The 21,201-nt window shown below is 39.4% G+C and overlaps 2 protein-coding genes across 7 annotated transcripts in view; one reads left to right on the top strand and one right to left on the bottom strand.

Moving 5' to 3' along the window:
- Positions 1 to 14,375, top strand: part of TIAM2 (TIAM Rac1 associated GEF 2) — a 98,277-nt gene extending 83,902 nt beyond the window's left edge. For both annotated transcript variants that reach the window (XM_074896519.1, XM_074896520.1), the window contains 12 exons: positions 1,172 to 1,351; positions 2,797 to 2,865; positions 3,247 to 3,372; positions 4,618 to 4,726; positions 5,328 to 5,507; positions 6,915 to 7,033; positions 8,209 to 8,317; positions 9,969 to 10,027; positions 10,863 to 10,968; positions 11,723 to 11,810; positions 12,136 to 12,290; positions 13,133 to 14,375. In XM_074896519.1, the coding sequence (XP_074752620.1) occupies positions 1,172 to 1,351; positions 2,797 to 2,865; positions 3,247 to 3,372; positions 4,618 to 4,726; positions 5,328 to 5,507; positions 6,915 to 7,033; positions 8,209 to 8,317; positions 9,969 to 10,027; positions 10,863 to 10,968; positions 11,723 to 11,810; positions 12,136 to 12,290; positions 13,133 to 13,776 (1,944 nt within the window). In that variant the 3' untranslated portion in view covers positions 13,777 to 14,375. The remainder of the gene's footprint in view (positions 1 to 1,171; positions 1,352 to 2,796; positions 2,866 to 3,246; positions 3,373 to 4,617; positions 4,727 to 5,327; positions 5,508 to 6,914; positions 7,034 to 8,208; positions 8,318 to 9,968; positions 10,028 to 10,862; positions 10,969 to 11,722; positions 11,811 to 12,135; positions 12,291 to 13,132) is intronic.
- TFB1M (transcription factor B1, mitochondrial) overlaps positions 13,804 to 21,201 on the bottom strand; it is a 33,921-nt gene continuing 26,523 nt past the window's right edge. For 3 of the 5 annotated variants that reach the window (XM_074896521.1, XM_074896522.1, XM_074896523.1), the window contains exons 7-8: positions 18,611 to 18,738; positions 13,805 to 15,254 (exon numbers count right to left, since the gene is read on the bottom strand). In XM_074896521.1, coding sequence (XP_074752622.1) covers positions 14,996 to 15,254; positions 18,611 to 18,738 — 387 coding nt within the window. In that variant the 3' untranslated portion in view covers positions 13,805 to 14,995. Of the gene's footprint in view, positions 15,255 to 18,610; positions 18,739 to 21,201 lie in introns of all 5 variants that reach the window. The other 2 variants (XM_074896525.1, XM_074896526.1) reach the window with 1 other exon arrangement.

The raw sequence follows: 21,201 nt of genomic DNA, 5'->3' as shown, positions 1-21,201 counted from the left end.
AGGACCACTTGAAACAGTATGCGGAATAAATTCATACAGATTAAGACAGTTCTGAAATGCACTCATGTCCTGATTTCTTCACTGAAATGAGACTTCCACTTGAAATAAGGCAGCATTCATGTAGTCCTCAAGTGAACACATTCACTAAATAGACGATAATATACAGCACAGCATATGCAACTCTGGTGTCTTAGAGAATGTCTGAAAGAAGCAGCACTGCAGAAGAATTGTTTCATGTAGTATAAATGGATGGATACCAATAACTATTAAAGTAGAATTGGCTAATGGTAGTGATAATCTAGCTTTCAGGAAAACATCACATATGAAAGAGAACAGTGAAACAATTTTCAAATTAAGCATTAAAGATTATTGCCTGCAGAAGTTGATCTTGGGTATTAGTGATGGTCACGCAAAAGCAAACTATACAACCGTTTCATAATGTCAGAAAAATCTCTTTCTCTTCCACCTTTGGATGGAAGATTAATTGTTCTTGTTCCATCTCCGATTCCTACCTTGCTTGAAAATTTTCTGAGGTTTTTTGATGTTTATGATTCTTCTAAAGAATCTTGAAGATTTAGGTTTCCATTTGCTCTTTTTGAAAGCAAAAAATCTTGATATGTAGTTGTCTCCTTGAAGAGAAAGCATCTAAATATCTTTTGACAACCCAGGGCATTGGAATCTGAACCCTCAGCTCCAAGTCTCATTATTTGAAAACACATACAACACAATATAGGTAGCAGATGACAAATAAAACAGTTATTCTGGATCCTTAAAAGATGTTTATTTACTAATTCTTTCTATTTCGATGCAGTGAGCATGGCAAAATAAGAGAGATGGAAACCAGTGTGATGGTAGTGTCAGAAGAAGCATGTATCTGATATATCCAAGTGCTCTCCCATCTTTTGCATCCCACAGGCTTGTACCTGAAAACTGAAAATAATTTGCACTGGAAAATCACTAGAAAATGTTCACTTCATTTTACTATTGTGATCTGGATCTGCTGTAAATTGAAGCTGTTCAAAGCTATCAGGATGCAAATCTGACAAAAGTCAGTGGTGTACTCTGGCCCCCAAATTTGTAACAAGAGCAAAATATGAGAAATTTAAAAATAATTGTAGTACAGCTTGTATTCTAAAACATCAGTGTTTGTCTCTTTCTTCTCATTTAACAGAGCGCAGAACAGATCAGCGCATTGTGCCGAAACTTCCAAGAAGTCCAGGCAAGTGGTATGGAAGGACAGAAGGACAACCAGGATCCACCTCCACGGCCACTGGCTCGCCACCTTTCTGATGCAGATAGACTGAGGAAAGTCATCCAAGAACTTATGGACACTGAGAAATCTTATGTCAAGGTAAAAAATATAATCTGGCTAGTTACAGCCCTGTTTTTGAGGCTGACCATGTTTTGTGGATGGTCTTAACATATTTCATGCTTACCTTTATATAACCATCCCTCTACAAGGGCCATAACCTACAAAGTCTGTTTATCTAATTGTGCCTGTTGTTTTCAACCGTCTTGCTCCTGTACTAGAAACGGTAGGATTTGATCTAGTAGCTTTAATTCTAGTCAATTTGTATTTATATCGGAGAGTGGTAATTTGTGGGGAGTAGATACCTGCAATATGTTAACATAGGGGTTTTCCAGGGGATGTTTCCATAGTTTCCAAGATGAAAATAAATCTGGTAGAAGAACAGAATAGAGTCTCCTACAAATTAGAAAAAAAGTTTAAATGTGGAAAATAGTGCATAATTATTTTTGAATCAGCAAAGCTAAAAGGCACAGCTCCAGTTGGTTGTAGCATCACACATGTTATTTCTCCTCTGACTGATAAGTTCATAATTTGTTAGATGTATGTCTCTTCGAAACATGAAAACATTGCTTTCACTGACCTTCAGCAAGGAGGAATCACCCACTTTACTGGATCTCAAAACACATACTTACAGATATAGGTACTTGCTGCAATAATGTATATGGAAAAGAAGAGAAAATGCTTTCAGTCTGTTGTTAGTACATCCACCAATGCACTAATATAGCCATATGCTGTAAAGGTTGAGGAAGCTTTATAGAACATGAACCCCCATATATATGTCCAGCTGATGTTTCTCATAGAGGAATCGCTTGAACAAAGGTATGACCATGGAGGTCACTGCCATGTGTGAAATTTTGCATCAGGCAAAATCTTGTCAGGTTGCGCATACTTGTTACGGTGTTCTCAGGGAGATGCTTGTTATTCCTTCTCCGTAAGAATTTCTGCCATGTCACTTCTCAGGGTCAGAGAGCCCTGCAGTGCACCCCAGGCCTGCCATTACGCTTTGGTGGGGGATAGTAAGTCTTCCAAAGTGCCAACAATTCTTTGAAACAGTGACTGAAAAAGCCCCTAATTGTTTCCCCCCAACAACGTAAATGAACATGTTAATACCTAACAGGATTTTAAAATGTCACATGTCCTTCTGAATATTACTACTGATGTTTAAATGTCTATTTGATGCTGTTCATATACATGGACTCTTTAGAAAGCCATCATCCATAACATTTTTTTCCTCATGCTATACTAATATATAATTTTTTTATAATCAAGCTGTAAAGCCTTGAAGATGAAACAAAAACAGTACACTGAAAGAAATTTGTGTTTAATTTAGCAATCACTTTAATGCTAACAACACGCAGGTGATTTTGTTACGGAAGAGAAATTGTATCCTTAGTTGATTCCCAGAAATTGCCCCTATCCTGCAGTTGTTGTATAAAGAACAATTTCAAATTGTTACATAAGAAGTGAATGAGTTCTGTTTCTTGCAGGACTTGAGCTGCCTCTTCGAGCTATACTTGGAGCCCCTTCAAAATGAAACCTTCCTTACCCAGGATGAGGTGAGGAAATAACTGAAAGATGTGCTTTTTATTCTTTTATGGGTTAAAATCTTGGCATGTGGATTTTTCATTGCTCAGAGTGTGACAGAAAAAGCAAACAGTGAACATAACAATAGGAATTACACCAGTTGGTGCCTTTCTGTCTGGTGCATGGGCCACTTCTTTTTTTAAATGGCGATTGTTCTTCTGACTTAACTCCTAAGAAATATTTTATTTTTTGTAAGGGTTTTTTTATAAAACCCATCAGAAAAGTATTAACAAAGACATTACTGGCCTTCACAACTTCTTTGTGTGTCACAATATCCTTAGTGGACTGTTTTCACAAGACCACTGTTAGGTGCATGGAAGCCTGTACTTCATAGCTTGATGCTTTTCACACAGATGGAGTCCTTGTTTGGCAGTCTGCCAGAAATGCTGGATTTCCAGAAGGTGTTTTTGGAGACCCTTGAAGATGGAATATCTTCTTCCTCAGATTTTAATACACTGGAAACACCATCCCAGTTCCGGGTAAATGTTTTGTCATTTAATACTTTGTAGTATGCCTGCATCTACACCTGTTTGTGAAGATCTGGCTTTAAGAACTCCTAAGTGTAGGGTTGCTTTTGTTTGAAGCTTTATTTTGGGTTACAGACAACTGTTCAGCAGTGAAAGATTAGTGCCATTTTTCATGGTTTTATCTTCCTCTTTCCCATGGCAGAAGATGCAACATGGAAGACGCAGCGTAGACTGAGTATGCTGTAAATATCAGTGCTTATGATGCAGAACTGCTTTGTAGAAAGGTTCTTGCAACTGGGCTGAATTTTGCCCTGCCCTGTGCTCCTCCCCCCTATGCCCAGTTCACCCGTGCTTTTCCTGTTAAATGCCGCAGGAGTTGCTCATGTTGTGAGGTCCAAGAAGAGGGCCTGCAAAGTGTAAACGGCTATAGACTGTGCCCTCGCTGTGCTGTCTTGCTCAGGGTAGCACCACTCAGTACCCGCCCTAACTGTATGAAGTAGATTCCCCTGAGATGGCATCACTGTCACAGGACCAGGTGAAACTGCTGGCAGGTGTCCCAGACACTTGGTGCCTTTTGTAGAGCAAACATCGATTAAAAAGAGGGGTGAGGGCTGCTCTCCTCCTCCCCCTCCTCCTCCTTCACTACTCCTCTTTCTTATCTTTAATTCGGGAAGCATTTTTCCAAAATCATCTCCCTTGTGATTCAGTCCCTCCCACATCTTCACAACCTCTCCTTCATCCAAGAGCATCAGAGGTGCCCTGTAATTACCACCTGCCTGAAAGAAGAAAAACAGTTGGAAAGCAATCAATCCTCTGTGTTTGTTTTACAGTTCCTTCTGGCTTTGGCACTTCTGTGCCTTGCTTCCTATTGCTCGTGTTTTTTCCCAGCACAAGATACCCTGTTACATTGTTGATTTTTGTTCCTGTGCTGCCTGAAAGATAGAGTAAAACAGAGTGTCTGAAGTGGTGTTACCTGCTAAGAGAATGGGAGACAATTACATGCTTTGCCTAAATACGCTTAAGTCTGTGCCCAGAGAAATACAGAAACATTCTGGAATACTACCAATAGTATATTCATGATTTTTATATTTTTATATATATATATATATATATACACACATATATATATGTACACACATATATAGGATAGGTATAGAAAGATAGCAAATAATCAGAGTGTTGAGTCTCTGTGTTATGTGCCTGAACATTATTTAGGATTCCAATAATGAAGTAATATTTTGATTGTGTTGATTTCAGAAATTGCTGTTTTCTCTCGGAGGCTCCTTTCTGTATTATGCTGATCACTTTAAACTGTACAGTGGCTTCTGCGCAAACCACATCAAAGTTCAGAAAGTTCTTGAGAGAGGTAATTTATTGTCTTAATTATTGTAATTCATGTGCATGAATTTAAACGGCGGTGAACTGCCATAACAAATCTCATCAACTTGCAGAGAATACTGGTACAAAGCAAGGGCCAACCAGGTATGTTTCAATAGGAACAGTTAAGATTTGCAGTTCTGCTGGAGTATGGTATAGAACCGAAGGGATAAGATTCCTTTTGTAACACCCAGGCAGTAGCCTGAATAGCTACAGAAACCTCCTTCCACAAGTTTGTGCCATCTGCAGATCCAATTCATACTCCAAAAAGAAGCAACAAATGGCAGAATAAGTTAGGAGTTACTTCCTCTGCCATCACTTTATTGATGCAGAAGAAATCTGCAGCGCAGTGGAAAAATTACACTGAGGAATAATGTCACCTTGATATACTTGCTCTCTTAGCCCTTATGTATGTTATTTAATGCAGGAAATGATTATGAAATTAAATGTGTAAACTGCTTTGTAAACCATCTATTGAAAAGGGTGAGGCTTTTGGTGCTGGTTACAAGTTGCAGTTTTGTGCTTTCAAATTATCGTAGCTTCTATGACTTCCATGTTCAGTTGACCAACTCTTTTTTATTTACATCTAGCCAAAACAGATAGTGCCTTTAAGGCTTTTCTGGATGCTCGAAATCCCACAAAGCAACACTCTTCTACACTGGAGTCGTATCTCATAAAGCCTGTTCAGAGAGTGCTGAAATATCCACTGCTTTTAAAAGAGCTGGTGTCTCTGACAGACAATGAGAGCGAGGAGCACTATCATTTGACAGGTAACTTCTTCCTTTCTTCTACAGGAATTAACATGAGTTAAGTTTTATTTCCAGCCCTTTTTGAAGATGCAGGTAGCCATTTTGGTAGATGTTGCAGAATTCATCAAAACCTAGAGAGAATTTCCTCCCTCTCCTTAAAAATAATGAGTAGGGTTTTTGTGCTTTTAGCAAAAAGTCCTACTTGGTATGTCGAAGTCCCTTTGTGAAGAAGATACGCTCAGGATTTGTTATGACAAATACGACTGGGGTATTTCTCCTCAATTTTTGTACAGGACATCTCAGGTCATAGTGTTGCTTTTTTTTTTTTTTTTTTTTTCCCCTCCACTTGGGAAACACTGACCAAAGCTCCATCTTGTGGTGGTTACTCAGTTCTTAAAATGTGTCGAAGTTTAACAAAGCCACAGAAGAAAATTATAGTTGTTTGAGGTTTGGCTGTGAGTCTCGCTTACATAGGACAGAACTGTGTCAAAGCTTTGCAGTCTTCCCACGTAGAAAGACTTGTCTATCCAATATATATTAGAGTCGATTGTTTTTCTAGGTTTGCATGCTTGGGACTTCACCCTGGCAAATTCTCGTTCAGGTTTGTCAGCACCTGGTGGATGAAAGTCTGGAGATTCATTTCATGGATTGATTGTCATTTTAACAAAATACATTCAGACAAAATACACTGTCAGCAAAAAGTCACGAGGCTGTTACTGATTTAAAAGGGAGCTTCTGTTTCCTTGCCCTTACAACCAAGCTGGAGGGACTTACTTGCAGGTCAGGATGGATGCCAAACTGCTAAAAGGCTTCACCGTTAAGAGCTGGCAGGACTGGAGAAACTAAGCACCCTTCTCCAACTCCTTTGTGAACTAACACACAAAAGTCAAATGAAATCTAGTGCCATTCTTGCTTAAAAAACAAAATGTAAGCAAAACCTGGCCACCAGCGTTTAATTTCATGGGTACAATCCATGAGGAACTTGTACAACCTAGCACTGTATTTCTTTGTCTATTCTGTGGTGAGCCATATGCAATTTGTTTCTATTAAAGCTTATCAGAAGACATCCTAGTAGGGGTGCAGATTAGAGATCCTAGTGGTCCTAGATATACAAGATGTAAAAGCTAACTGTGTTTAATATCATATTGATAGGAGTATTCGTATATTTGGGGGCTCATCACTGGAATGCATACTGCAGCATTTTCAGGCACTTAAAACACCAGATAAGCATTTTTCACTTACTCTGATCAGGAAGCATACCTTCTACTGTTGCTGTGAGAGCACTGGTATAAAGCTAGAATTCTGTTCGCCAAACCTTGGGAATGCTGTGTCATTTTGCCTGCCTCAAGTGGAATTCAATAAAAAATGTCATCTTCAGAAAATACAATTGAATTACATAGATGTCTATGAAATTTTTAAACCTTACAGAAGCTCTGAAGGCAATGGAAAAAGTAGCAAGTCACATCAATGAGATGCAGAAGATATATGAAGATTATGGCACTGTATTTGACCAACTGGTTGCAGATCAAAGTGGAACAGAGAAGGAGGTGAGAGAAAGAGCAACATGTTTTATTCACTCATGAAGCATTATCCCACTTGCCACTGAATGTTTTATCTCTTCCTGAGGTAATTTGGGAACTTATTTGTGCTGGGCTTCCTTCATTCTCCTTTAATATTTTGACTTCCGTTTCATATCTGCCTGTCAAATTTCTTTTTGTCAGTAGGTTACGGTAAAATTTTCAGACAGCTGCCAGAGCCGCTTTCTGGACTGACAGGAATTACAAGCAGGAGTAGACATAATTCTTTGTAGGAAAAATCCTCCTTTTCTCAAATGTTGCAGAGATCATCTATGCCCCAAGGCATTCAGACTTTATGCTATAGAGTTCTTAAGTTCTTAGATATTTTTTCACCCATATAAATGAAAATGGCAATTTGAGGGATTTCACATTAAAGTCTGCTATTCTCCTTCTCTACACTGGCAGCTCTGAGGCATCCATGGCCATTTGTCAGAGCCAAAACCATTAGTTAAACAGACTGTGTGCACACATCTCCCAGAACTGGGGCAGCAAGGTCTCAACTTCGTAATTTACATCAAACGATTAATAAGCAGATCAAATCCATAAAGGTGAAGATCAGATATGAGAGACACCAGCTCATTTGTTTTATTTCCTCCTAGTAAAAGCCAAATCATCGCTGTGGGCTACCTGGTTTCCCATCATTTACAGGGAGACAAAACTTGACAGCCTGGGAGATTCCTCACAGTGTTACGTTGTATCCCACAGAAGAAAGCAGGCTCAGAGTACAAGGCCTTCCTTAATTTGGCTATTGGCAGTGTCATTAATACTAATGACTCTATAAAAATTAAAGATGTTTCCAGCTAATAAATCAGCCAGTTCACAACTGGCTATATGTAAGTGACAGATCATCATACCAACTTAATATTCTTATAAGTTATTAATAGTAAGAACTTCAATCCAACTTCCATAACTTAGGGGCTATTACTTTTTATAGTTGTTACCTATTTTAAAAAGGGGATTACTCACACTTTTCCTGCTGTAGTGCAGATCTCTGCCTTTCTCTCTGTACATAAATACAGAAAACATAGATCCTTCAAGTTATTGATGTGTACTCATTAACATTTTATTCACATATGTGGATTGCAGCACCGATGTATATATTTATACTATTTAGTTATATTATCTACTGTTACAATTTAATACAGGTGACAGAGCTTTCAATGGGAGAACTTCTCATGCACTCTATAGTTTCCTGGCTGAATCCTTTCCCATCGCTGGGCAAAGCAAGAAAAGACCTTGAACTTACAGTGTTTGGTAAGTGTCTTCCTTAATGACTCTGCTCTTTCAAATCTGAAGATTGCCACATTAAATCTTCGCACAAGATGAAAGCCACCATCTCCTTCCCCTGTAGCCATGTGATATATAGGGTAGACTTACATCTGAAAAAATAGACAGTTGCATTTCCTAATATGAAAAATGTTTCCATTCGTTTGTTTGCTGTTGCTTTTGCTCTCCTGCCTGTATGTAAGCTATGTAAATGAGTGATTTTCAAAAGGCAGTATTCTCTTTAGAACAATCTGCTAAACCAAGCTTTCAAAGGAAGCTGGTAGGAAAATCATGATTTATTCTACTCCTGTGAATTCAGGCTAATTTCTGCTTTACGGCTACTGCTTCGAAATCCCCATCCAGATTATTTTAACCTAAAAAATGGATATGGAAATGATAGCATACAAATGAGAGTTTTATTTAATAGTGTATATATACAACTCATCATTTAATAATTACCTAAGTAAATCTTCCAGTGAAACATCTTAGGCACTTGTCCATTTCTTTAAAAAGTATTTCTTTGTCATTGGATAAGCACCTACAGAAGAACTCCAGGTAGACGAGAGACAAGTTTCTCTTTCTCAGTGCTGTCATGCACATCTTCCCTGGGAAGCATGACAGGTTAGGGGAGGGGATGCTTCCAACAGAACAAAGAGGAACTACCTGCCAGGTTCCCTGGATGAGCTTCTCAGTGATCCATTGTACACCGGACACTTCCCAGTGGGATATGGCCTGATGCTTAGCTTAGACTGCTCGTCTGCCACTTGGGAAACTGAATTTTATATTCACTTCAAACCCTATGTGGGCAGCTTAGAAAATGCACGTAATATGTGGAACTGAAGGAAACTGCCAAGTTCTGGGATTAGGGCCGTGCTTGCTATGGCCACATCATGGCTTCACATAGGGATGAGACTCAACTGCATACCAGTGCCCCTCTCTCTTACTCTGCTGGAAGGAAACATGGATGCATGAGCCTGGATAGAGCTATTACTGCCCACGAGTGCGATCGTGGCAGAGCCATCCCTTAGTTTGCCTGCAGCTTCCATGTCCCATGTTTCTGCTCCTCCTTACAGATGAGAGAGAACATGTCCCTGCCTCCCTAGAGGCTGAAGGATTAAATAATGTTAGCGATCCACTGCAGCTGGATGTTGTGGAAGCCTGAGATGGAACAGTAGGCATTGCGATGTTCGAGTTTCCAACTAAACAAATGTTGAACTGCAGGAAAAACAGACTTAGTGTCCTTTTTCACAGTACTCTCTTGCCATAGGCCCTTCACTCCACTTGAAAACATACACTGATTACAAAAAGAAAATCTGAACCTTTGCATCTAACCTACATCTGCTGTATTTGTTTAGGTGAAGACTTACAGGAGGCAGGTTGATGGTAGTTTCAGAACAAATGTGCAGAAAGGCTTCATCCTAAATGTTCAGAACAAAATCTGAGGAAAAATTACTAACATTGCATGAACAAATGTAGGATGAAAAACCCAGCTATCATCTTAATATAGGGCAGGTGTTTTTCAAATTCGTTTGCTTATCTCATCCTTCACATTCCCGTTAATACAATAATCAGCTTCTCCAATATAATATTTTCATTGAATATTACACCTGTAATTAACAGTTTTCCTTCTTCTTTTTAGTTTTTAAGAGGGCCGTAATACTGGTGTATAAGGAGAACTACAAACTGAAGAAGAAAATGGTAAGTCTGGTATCAGTTGAGGTGGTGGGTGTTTACACACAGGATCCTACTGCAGTGTGAAGTGGACCATAACCGGTGTTGAAGGGGGAGTGACTGCAGTGAAACACCACCTTCTCTTGCTAGGCTGGAATTCTAGCTATCACAGCTCAAACAAGTGCTCAATATCTGTGTAGCAATTAATATTTTTTGTTGTTTAGTAAGCAGCAGCATCTTCTCTGTGTGAGCCCCATGTTAATTCCGTCAGGTGGAACGTGAAACATTGCCATGCAGGAATCATTAATTCTTCCAGATGGCATTTACAATGGCCTACCTTAACACAGTGTGTAGGTTAAAGACCTCTGTTTACAGACCTTTGATCACCCTGGAAGGAAAGGAAAAGGGTCATTATAAACATAACCTCCTCTGTCCCCATCTACAAAACTGGAATGCTGAAGTCAAGTCGCAAGTTGTATATCCCGAGTACCAGTGGTGAAGTACTGCACCATGCTTATCATAACAGATCGAGGAGCTCTAAAAGTAGCAGCAGCATCTACATGATTAATGTATTCTGCTAATCAACTGCTTGCAGGTTCCTTCATGGGAAACTTGTTCCCTAGTAGTACTTAGATGCAAAGTATTATTTTTATCCATTAAAACCAAGTGCTTTTAAAAGTTGAAGCAATTAAGAATTCCAAAGGTTGTGTCTATCACCGTTTCAACTACATTTACAAGCACATATTAGGGTACTGAAGAAAAAAGCCTAGTCTCTCTTCAGAGGCAGGTCCTGTAAGAGTAATACAAAAAAACCCCACTTTTTTATTTCTTAGAAATATCCTTGTTGTTTTTCTTTTTGCAGCCTACTAATGTTCGTGCTGCACATAGTTATGGTGACTTGGATCCATTTAAATTTCGTTGGCTGATTCCTTTATCTGCTCTTCAAGTTCGATTGGGGAACACAGCAGGTAATTCCCTTGAACTGAATACTTTAGGATTGAACGCTTTTCTGGGATTCTGTAATACTGTTTCTTCTGCAGCCTCTGGAAACAGGCAGATGTAGAGAAAATGGTATCTATTGTTGCCTCTACACTCAGGAGGTACAGGCTTGATACATTAACAGACTTTCTTCATTTCTACATTGGCTTCTTCCATGACTTCAGGAAGATAACAACATGACGTGAAGGAATGAATAATAGAAATCCCCAAAGAAAAGATAGCATGAACAGGAAGGTGATTTACCATGGTTGGTGTCCTGGTGACACCCTTATGCTGTGTGTGTGCTGAACCTTGTGTTTTCCCAAATGTGGGAAAGTTGACCGTGTAATCTGTGGTAGTAGACAGCTGTGTTTTTATTTTCTCTTTGAGTTGATCTTTATGATCCTGTCCAGTTCTGTATCTTCTGTAAAGTGTCACTAGGTGTTTATAGAGCAAACAAAGGCTTTCTGCACCTGGGAGAAGGCCTTTTAAGGCTGCAAGAAGCAGTAAGAATGGGGAAAAGCAACTCTCCAAGAGAGAAGTTATCAAAGGCAGTACTAGGCTGCTGCAACCGGCAGAGTTCAGGGGACTTTCCTTCCCTTGGGTTCCATCTCGGGTGAGATCTGTGGACCTACCTATGGCTATGTTAACACTGCCTCCAGAGTGGAGGAGCTCTACACTGGACTTTCTAATGCTGAAGATTTTGTAAGTACATACAAAAATAATGTTTCCTTCCATGCACAGGAACAGAGAACAGCTGCATCTGGGAACTGATTCACACAAAGTCAGAACTAGAAGGGAGGCCAGAAACAATTTTTCAGTTGTGCAGCAGGTAAGCTTTACATGGAGGCTGTATTTGACAAATCACATTAATGGAATTACAAAAATAAAAGATTTTCCCCCATGTGACCTTTGTATCAGCACTTCTGATGCGGTTCTCACTCTTTGAATTCAGGCACTATGCCAGTGTTTAACTTCATGAAGTATAATAGTAGCACATAAAGATGATAGCTGCAGAACCACTACTGCAGAAAAGTGCTTTAGAAAAACCACTGCACTAAAGCCCATCAGCAGAAAGGAGGCAGACAGATTTTATCCCAGTAGTGTCAAAACTTCAGAGGGGAAAATTAGGTTATCTGTTTTCTTAACACTTGCAGTGACTGTGAGAACAAGACTAACATCGTAAAGGTGATCCGCTCTATCTTGCGGGAGAATTTCAGACGTCACATAAAATGTGAACTACCACTGGAGAAAACATGTAAAGATCGCATTGTCCCACTCAAGAACCGTGTACCTGCAACAGCCAAACTGGGTAAGAAACACCTTCTCAAAGTGAAAAATGGAGATGCCAGTGCTGGCAGAAGATTTGCAATTATTACCATTATTATTATTGACTGTAGTGTCACGTCGCAGGCCCACAAATCCCATTTCTATTTTGTGCTGGGGAAGGTGGTAGTTTCTCCACAATTCATTTCTTGACAAGGCCTAGAGGAGATAGGCAAGCTTATGACACTGTGATGTCATTAGCTCTCTTAAGGGAAGACTTAATAAGGCCCCAATTAATTTTGCTGGGAAGAAACAGACTCCCTTTAGCAGGAGTATTAGTGTTCTTTCCTCTGGGTTCCCTTTAGTAACTCAGCCCTGGTAACATTTAACACTAAAACAACTGGCAAAAGGCAGGGGTCTTGCTTCTTTCAGTGCACTAAATCTGCGTCCCAGCAGATACCCCAATTAAGTACAGGCTTCAGAGATTTTAGTTAAATGAGTAGTATTTCTCCATCTGATCAGTTCTCTGTAAAATCCCCTTAACATCACAGGAACTGGGACAGTTCAACTCTGACCTACAACCTGGCCCTCCACTGCTTGAGGTGCCTGAATTCAGTCTTGCTTTCCTGCAGATGTGTGTAAATCATTACTAAAATTTTTGGAGGATTTTGTACGTATTACACACAAAGGCAAGCATATAGCCCTGGCGTAGGTGGAATGAAAACTCTGACATGGGATTGCACTGTTGGTATCGGAATGCTGGCACATCTGACCTGGGATGACTATCAAATGAGACTACGTGCACTGTAATTCCAAATGGGCTATTAGACGGTATAACCAGCTGATGTTTTACTGAAAAAAATAAAACTGCATTTTTCCTCTGCACAGCGTCCACAAGGTCCTTGAGGCTACTGAAGAAATCATCCAGTAGCGAGTGGAATGGTGACTCGGGGAAAGGCACCTTCCAGGACTCTGATGAGTGCAGCCTGAGCAGCAGTACGCAGAGCAGCAGCTGCCACACTGCTGAGAGCATACAGGAGCCCAAAAATTCCTCTGCCGATAAACATGTACAGAGCTGTGCATCCGACTTTTCTAACGTTCTTGTGAAAGAATCTGATATTCTTAGTGATGATGATGACGATGATGACTTTCGGGGCGTAAAGAAGGGCAGCCCTACAAAAGACATTGAAATACAGTTCCAACGGCTGAAGATTTCAGAGGAACCGAGTACTGACTCTGAACGGGATCAGGCTCCTGAAAATGAGGAAGGAGATGGCTTTGAGACAGGACAGCATCCAAAGCTGGTGCGTGGCCACTTCTGCCCAGTGAAGAGAAAAGTAAACAGCACGAAGCGTAACAGAGGAACTTTAATGGCAATGCAAGAACGTCACCAGTCCCTTGACAGTCACTCTGATGCTGCAAACCTGGATCTGAACTCTATTTTAGAGAGAGAATTTAGTGTCCAGAGTTTAACATCTGTAGTTAATGAGGACTGTTTTTATGAAGCTGTGGAAAGGCATGGGAAATCCTAGCTTTCTAAGCACTATATTTAAAATATTCATTTGAAGTCCACATAAAATTCAACATACTTATTTTGCTTTAAAACCAGTAAATTCATGGAAGCTGCAGGAAAACTACTATCTGATTTTGTGCACTAATACATTTTTTCCACAAAAACCAGCTGTAAAGGATTCTTAAGTTATTTTAATTTATTGTGGATCAAAAATAGATTAAGTTGGCCAAGGTCTGTAAACTAGTTCATCGCTTTCAAGCAGTTATTAAGATGATGTAGTGTTCCTGGGGAGGGGAAGGGAAGGACGGCCTCCTTAGTATTTTAAGTAATGTGGAAAAGGTGCTAGTGAGTAGCATTGCAAAATGAATTTTTCAATACCTTGGGCATTTTATTTCTTTGGTTTTCATTTTTGCTTTATTTAAAGCAGAATTAAGTTATTTTAATGTGTTTTAGTGCACAATAGTGCAGAAAAATCATTTTTGTAAGTTTTAAGATGCTGTTTATACTTTATATATATATATGTGTAAATACAAAAACAAAGCTTGGCCTGTAATCTTTTATTTGACTGTATTTTTTATTTTCTCTACCAGCCTGTACAGTAAAAGACAAATAAGTATAGCCATGTTTTCTACTTTTTATCATGCTGCTTTTCTCTAGTTGGAGCTTTAAATCCCAAATTCCTTGCTTTTGCATAAAAGAGTAGAGTATTAGCAGACCTTGAGGCAATCTGTGCACTTTATCCTCCTTTAAGCCAGTCACTTGAGTATATTTATACAAGAGTTTTGGCTTTTGTTTTTTAAATTACTCTGCACAGTAGGATGTTCCAGGATAAAAAGAGCACAAAAACCCAAACATTGTCTTTCATACTTCAGCATGTATTTTTTCTTATGTTTCAATAATGCACTTTCATTCATACAAAACTCAAATTATCTCAGAAGTATCTCAACCTAATTACATGTCTCACAAAATACCTTGTTCTTGGCATGTGTTCTAGCCATTCCCCTGAAGTAAAAAGAACCTGTAGGGACCTTGTAACTGGACTGTCTTTTCACTTTTGTCTGCAGCTGAATGAAACGAACAAATAAAATGAGAAAGCCCTCTCCCTTACCACTTTCTCAAAAGTAGTTCTTCCATACCTGTACAGATGTAGGGGTATATAAGCCTCCTCTTACTGAGTCAACACCTCTAGATCAAGGAGTTAAAACTAATAAAAAAGGCAGTCTGCTGCATTATAACTGTTAGAACTGATTGTCTTCTTCAGTCTCTTCAGGCTGACTGTTACTTATAAGCAAATTCGCCCTCTTCTTTAGCCTTAGTTCTTCTCTGTAATTGTACACAAAAAGGCTTGGGTCTTCATCACACATTTTCCTGTATGTATTGCACAGATTTCTAAACTGGGACATGGAGAGCTGAGGAGGACGCAGAGTTGGATCAACATTTGCTGTCATCATCAGCTGTTCTGTTCTTTTCAAACGTCCACTTTCAGGAAACAAAGTCCTAAATGGTGTGGGGAGAAGACAAACAAAGTCAAACAATTCAGAAAGACAATTCAGTTTCCCTAAAGAAAAACAGGATCCTCTTGGGAATTTACTTAATACAGGTTTACTATTAAGTATGTCATCATTTTAGCTCTGGTACTATTAATATGGCTCATTATCTAAGCAAATGGAAACATACATATTTACTCTGTGGCCAGATGTATTCACACCTCTCTCTTACAAGTTCCCCGAATTTTAATGAACGCTATTAGCTCAAATGATTTTTAATGCCTCACAAAAATGCATACTACAAAGTGCAAACTATTGAAAGGACTATCTCTTTATTCACAGTAGTTCTCAGTCTGCAACAGCTCAGGAAGGCAGAAAATTTCCACACAGTTGATGTGCATGTCTCCATTTTCAAATGATCTGCCTTTGTCATACGTAAGACCTAAAAATGCTGTGCATCTAATACAGTAGCATCCCCAGCCATGTTTTGTCAGTTGGATAGACAAGCTAGTCAAAAGGCTTTGTAAGTAAGCAATAGTTTGCTCTTGGTGGGCAGACATAATACAGAGTTAAGAAAGGGTTTAAAAATTACGAGAAGGATGGAACTTCTGGGAACAACCTGGTTTAATGTATGTGCTACTCCAGGCCTTGGTCAAAAACGTCCCCATTAGTTTAGCATCTAGATCCTTAACCTTGAATCCTTATTTTGGTATCCGTCCTTAAGTTATTCTCTCCTTTGATTTGGTAGTTAAAAGATGTACCTGGAGCTAAAAATGTTTGATCACCTTTTATATACAGACCAGGAACAATCTTATAAATGTCCATGAACAGCAAGTCAAACTATACCCTTTTTCTTTACAGACTTAATAGCTTAATGTTCTATGCCATACTTCTCAGATCTCAGAATTTACACACAAACATAAACTCATTCTATTATCTTGTTTTTATACAGTGTATGTGACATACAGGTAGATAGATACCTTATAATGAACTTAATAGCCTTATTATACATGAAAATTTGCTACTTTTTTTCAGGTCAGCTAAAGAATAAGAAGATTGTGTTTCTTAGCTGCACACTGGGGCTAAAGTATGATAAGCTGCTAGGGGATACATGACGTCCAAAAGTTCAGGATTCCCCTCCTTGCCTCAAAAGAATGTAAAGCAGTTACTGGAGATTACACAACAGTTGGGGCTTTTTTTAAACTTTGGCAAAAATATTCTGCATAATGTAAAGACGCTGATTGCACATGCCTTCTGGTTACATTGTCAACTGAAACCATTCTTTTGTAAAAAAAAACCACCACCACCCTGTAAATCAAATACAAATCAATCTAGAGTTCAGATACCTCATTTTCTAACCACCTCCAAATGCATACTCAAACCTTAACACAGGCAAATCAGTACTCATTTTAGATCCAATATCTGCATCCCAGACATCAATGGCATTCACTGCCTCAAGTGAAAAAACTCAAAACTAGAGGCAAAATTCTGTGTTCACCTTTAAAATAGTGACATAAAAGGCTTCTAGGTCAGTAAGGTGGCATCCACCCTCATTCTAGACTGCATCAGGGCCAAAACCATGCCCAACAAAATTCAGCTAGCCCAAGCTGCAGCAGCATGCCTCCAATCCTATCAGCAGCTCTATCACACATTCTACACTGCTGAATGCTGAGTTCTTCCCATACCAAGTCAGACACGTGGCTATGCTGGAGTTTTAACAGGATCCTTGGCAAACCGACTGCAGGTTTCTCAGTTAGAGAACCTAGTAAATTCCTTCAGTAAGACATGGGGATTTTTAAGGAGTCAGTAAGAACTCCATAAAAGGGCAAGTACAGAAACAAGAATTTGACCGTTTGACATTATCCCCAAATAAGTAAAATTTCCCACTGATGACGTTTTCCCTCCTCCCACTGCCATCTTTCATTCTGAATTTTGATAATTTTTTAACTCAACTGACTAATGCTGCTGTTTTGTGGTTGGTGGTTCTTTCTGGTTTCAGAGACAGACAAACCGTTGGAAAGATCACCAATTTATTCTAGTAATCTTAAAAACTTCCACCTGCACTAACAAAAGTGCACAGTGATTATTGTATAATTACAGCAGAAAGCGTTTCAAGTCATACTTTTGTCTCCAGAAATCATTCTGAAATAGATCTGATGAACACAAATTCTGATCTGATAAATTTAGAACAGGAGAAATAAAATCAAATGCATAGCTACAAGTGCTTCTCAACTGACCGGGTAGCTGATGAATTTACAAAAAACATTTGGATGGGCACAAGCTTCACTGGGTAAAAAACTGGCTGGATGGCCAGGCCCAAAGAGCTGTGGTGAATGGAGTTAAACACGGTTAGCAGCCAGTCACAAGTGGTGTCCCCCAGGGCCCGGTGTTGGGGCCACTCCTGTTTAACATCTTTATTGATGATCTCAATGAGGGGATCGAGTGCACCCTCAGTCAGTTTGCAGATGACACCAGGTTGGGTGGGAGTGTTGATCTGCTCGAGGGTAGGGAGGCTCTGCAGAGAGACCTGGATAGGCTGGAGCCATGGGCTGAGGCCAACTGTAGGAGTTTCAGTAAGGCCAAATGCCGGGGGCTGCCCTTGGGCCACAACAACCCCCAGCAGCGCTACAGGCTTGGGGAGGAGTGGCTGGAGAGCTGCCAGTCAGAGAGGGACCTGGGGGTGCTGATTGACAGCCAGCTGAACAGGAGCCAGCAGTGTGCTCAGGTGGCCAAGAAGGCCAATGGCATCCTGGCTTGTGTCAGCAATAGCGTGGCCAGCAGGGACAGGGAAGGGATCTTACCCCTGTACTCGGCACTGGTGAGGCCGCCTCTCGATTCCTGTGTTCAGTTTTGTGCCCCTCACTACAAAAAGGACATTGAATGACTCGAGCGTGTCCAGAGAAGGGCAACGAAGCTGGTGCAGGGTCTGGAGCACAGGTCGTACGGGGAGCGGCTGAGGGAACTGGGGGTGTTTAGTCTGGAGAAGAGGAGGCTGAGGGGAGACCTCATCGCCCTCTACAGCTCCCTGAAAGGAGGTTGCAGAGAGCTGGGGATGAGTCTCTTTAACCCAGTGGTGACAGAACAAGAGGGAATGGCCTCAAGTTGCACCAGGGAAGGTTTAGACTGGATATTAGGAAGCATTTTTTTAAAGAATGGGTTGTTAGGCATTGGAATGGGCTACACAGGGAGGTGGTGGAGTCCCCATCCCTGAAGGTGTTCAAGAGTCGGGTTTACATAGCGCGTAGGCATATGGTGTAGTTGGGAACTGTCAGTGTTAGGTTAATGGTTGGACTGGATGATCTTCAAGGTCTTTTCCAACCTAGACGATTCTGTGATTCTGTGATTATCTTCATTAAAGATCCTTACTCAATTCCACGGAAGCAGTATTTTCTTCTAAACTGAAAAACACTTCGAACCACTTTTTCTACTAGCTTGAATGGCTGCTGTATCTTTGGTTGAACCAATGGAGTGAAATGTACCACAGCCACATCCACCTATATGGAAAAGAAAGATAAATTTGAGTAGATATATTCCTCTGAGACATTATCTCTAAGTCAGCTGTCTAGACATTAAGAAACAGGCAGAACATAAGAAGACATTATTGTGACAGGTAACAGAGCTGTGCAGTGACTAATGTCATAGTATTTGAATATAAAGATTTAGCTTAACTTTCAAGGCCCTACATCATTTTAGTCTTAGTTATCTACATATTTCCAATTAGTTCACGTGCCATTAGTACTTAGTACTTTTTTCCCCATGGCGCTTCCTCCATCTAGAACAACTTCCATGTAATCTGTAAAGTAATTAGCACTTCTTTCTTCAGATCCTTCCACAAGACAATTCTGACATGATACACAAATTAGACAATATTTGATATACAGGCTGAAGGGCAGCTGGAGAAAATTGGTATTATAATTAGAAATCAAACCCATTCCCTATATGTTTTCTGTTGCTCTAGGGCTTTTCTAAAATGTAAGCCAAGGAATTACTTTTCAACATATTACAATTTTTTAATTCTAGTCTATTTAAAGGAATGGTAGGAAGAAATAATTTTCATTTAAGTGACCATACAACTCTGTATTTGCATTGTATCACCCTTCATCCAAAGTTATATCTGAATTATTCTATAAAGGTTTTTTTCAAGCTTTTTTATTTCTTTACAGTTCTAAAATCAGCTTGTTTCACAGAACGGTCACTTTCCTTGCGTCTGAAAATAGAGTAATATCCTCCTTCTGATGTACACACATATACATATAGAAAACACAAAACATGTCATCCAATTATAGAGAAACTGTATTATACAGAAATGTCTGAATTCAGAATCCTGTATTAAAAAATACAGGCTGGACTAAAAATCCAGTTCTGTACAACATTGAATAAAGCAGTTCATCTTCCAAACTAGATATTAACACCAATAGATATGAAAAATTTCTGTGGAAGAACACATTGAAAATTTGTACAATTTGTACAAGTACTGGTACTGAACGACTACAAAGTTTTTATGTGCCAGACTTTTAAAAATATCCAGTCTCTTATTTAAAAAGTCTGCTTTTTTAGAAAGACTATCATCCATCTTTTTAAAAGGTCTGGAAGTCAGTAGTGTCATTCATAGAACAGATTCTATATGACATTAAATTGGAGATGTGCTAGTTCTGGCTGAAATAAAAGATACACTCAGGCCAAAGAACTGCTTCTGTTCTAAGCACACTCTCTGTACCAACCGTTTGAGAAAACCCATAGCAAAAAGACTACTTCAAAACTAGAGAGGGTTTTTTCTACTGCTTTAATCAAAACTGCTCTAAGTTTGTGGGTTTTTTAAAAATCAATTAAATCATAGTAACCTCTGATGTGGATATATTCTTCTGGCACAAATATGCCATCCATCCATGTTGTACTTTCAGTGGGAACAGCTCAGCTGTCAAGTACATCTATACCCAGTACAACTGCTTCAGCAGCAGAGGTACTACATCTGCATTCAACAGAAATTATGAAATTCAAACAATCTAAGTTTGTCATGTAGAACTTATGAAGCTGAATGAAAATACTGGCTAGAGAAAGAAAACTCTGATTAACAGTGCTGATGAAAAAAACCACAGCAAGTTTCCAGTATTAGCACTGCTGATCTCAAGTATATGTTACAGATAGTGGTTTTTCTCTACTTTTCCACCTCTTCTGAAAGCTGGAGTTAAGAATAAGACAGAAAAAATACTTAAATTACTAAAATGTAAAGACACAAGAACTTATTTAAAAATAAGGTGACAAAGAAAACTTGACATATGGAATCTGCAGTGAAATGCACATAAATGTACTTTCCAAAGCAGTTTCTGAATTTCTCAAGTGTCGATAGCTTCTGCCTTTGCCACAGGTTGCTGCTACCTGTCAGGAAGACCACAAGAACAGAGCAAAAACTTGTGTTCACACTGAGTGTCAGAAAATTTTATCCTTTTGAACTGGGCAAATACATACTTCACATTACCAACCAGCTCCTTCAACAGAAATACTAAGGCTTATTTACACATGTGTATGTATGTACCTTTTTGTCAAGAAATAAAACAAAGTATTTCCCCCACAAAATTAGGGATAAGAAAACCACCAGACACCACTTGGGATCTCCTGGTCACCTCAGTTTTGCAGAACTGCTTTTAAGTGAGATATGAGGGCTCTTCTGGGAGTTGGAGCTGCATCTTTAACAAAAACTTCTGAAGGAGAAGAAAAAAACCCACAATCTAGATGCAGTGTATAGCTTAAGAGAAAAACAGCTCAATCTGCAATCTCAGGGCCAGTGAGCAATAATTTCTGCTTCTGAAACAAAACACAGCACTTCTCAGCATTTGTTCCATTATAGACACTGTTTTCTTTGGACCCCAGGAAAGCTGCCTGGTTACTATAGCAACAGATACAGGCGAAAGCTTTTCACTTGTAATTGGCCACTCCTTTAAAATTATACATGCTATTTT

This window comes from Athene noctua, chromosome 1 (genome assembly GCF_965140245.1).
Source record: "Athene noctua chromosome 1, bAthNoc1.hap1.1, whole genome shotgun sequence".
In the NCBI taxonomy this organism is placed as follows: Eukaryota; Metazoa; Chordata; class Aves; order Strigiformes; family Strigidae; genus Athene; species Athene noctua.
The sequence above is the reverse complement of the archived record's forward strand: the minus strand, read 5'-3'. Positions and strand labels throughout refer to the sequence as shown.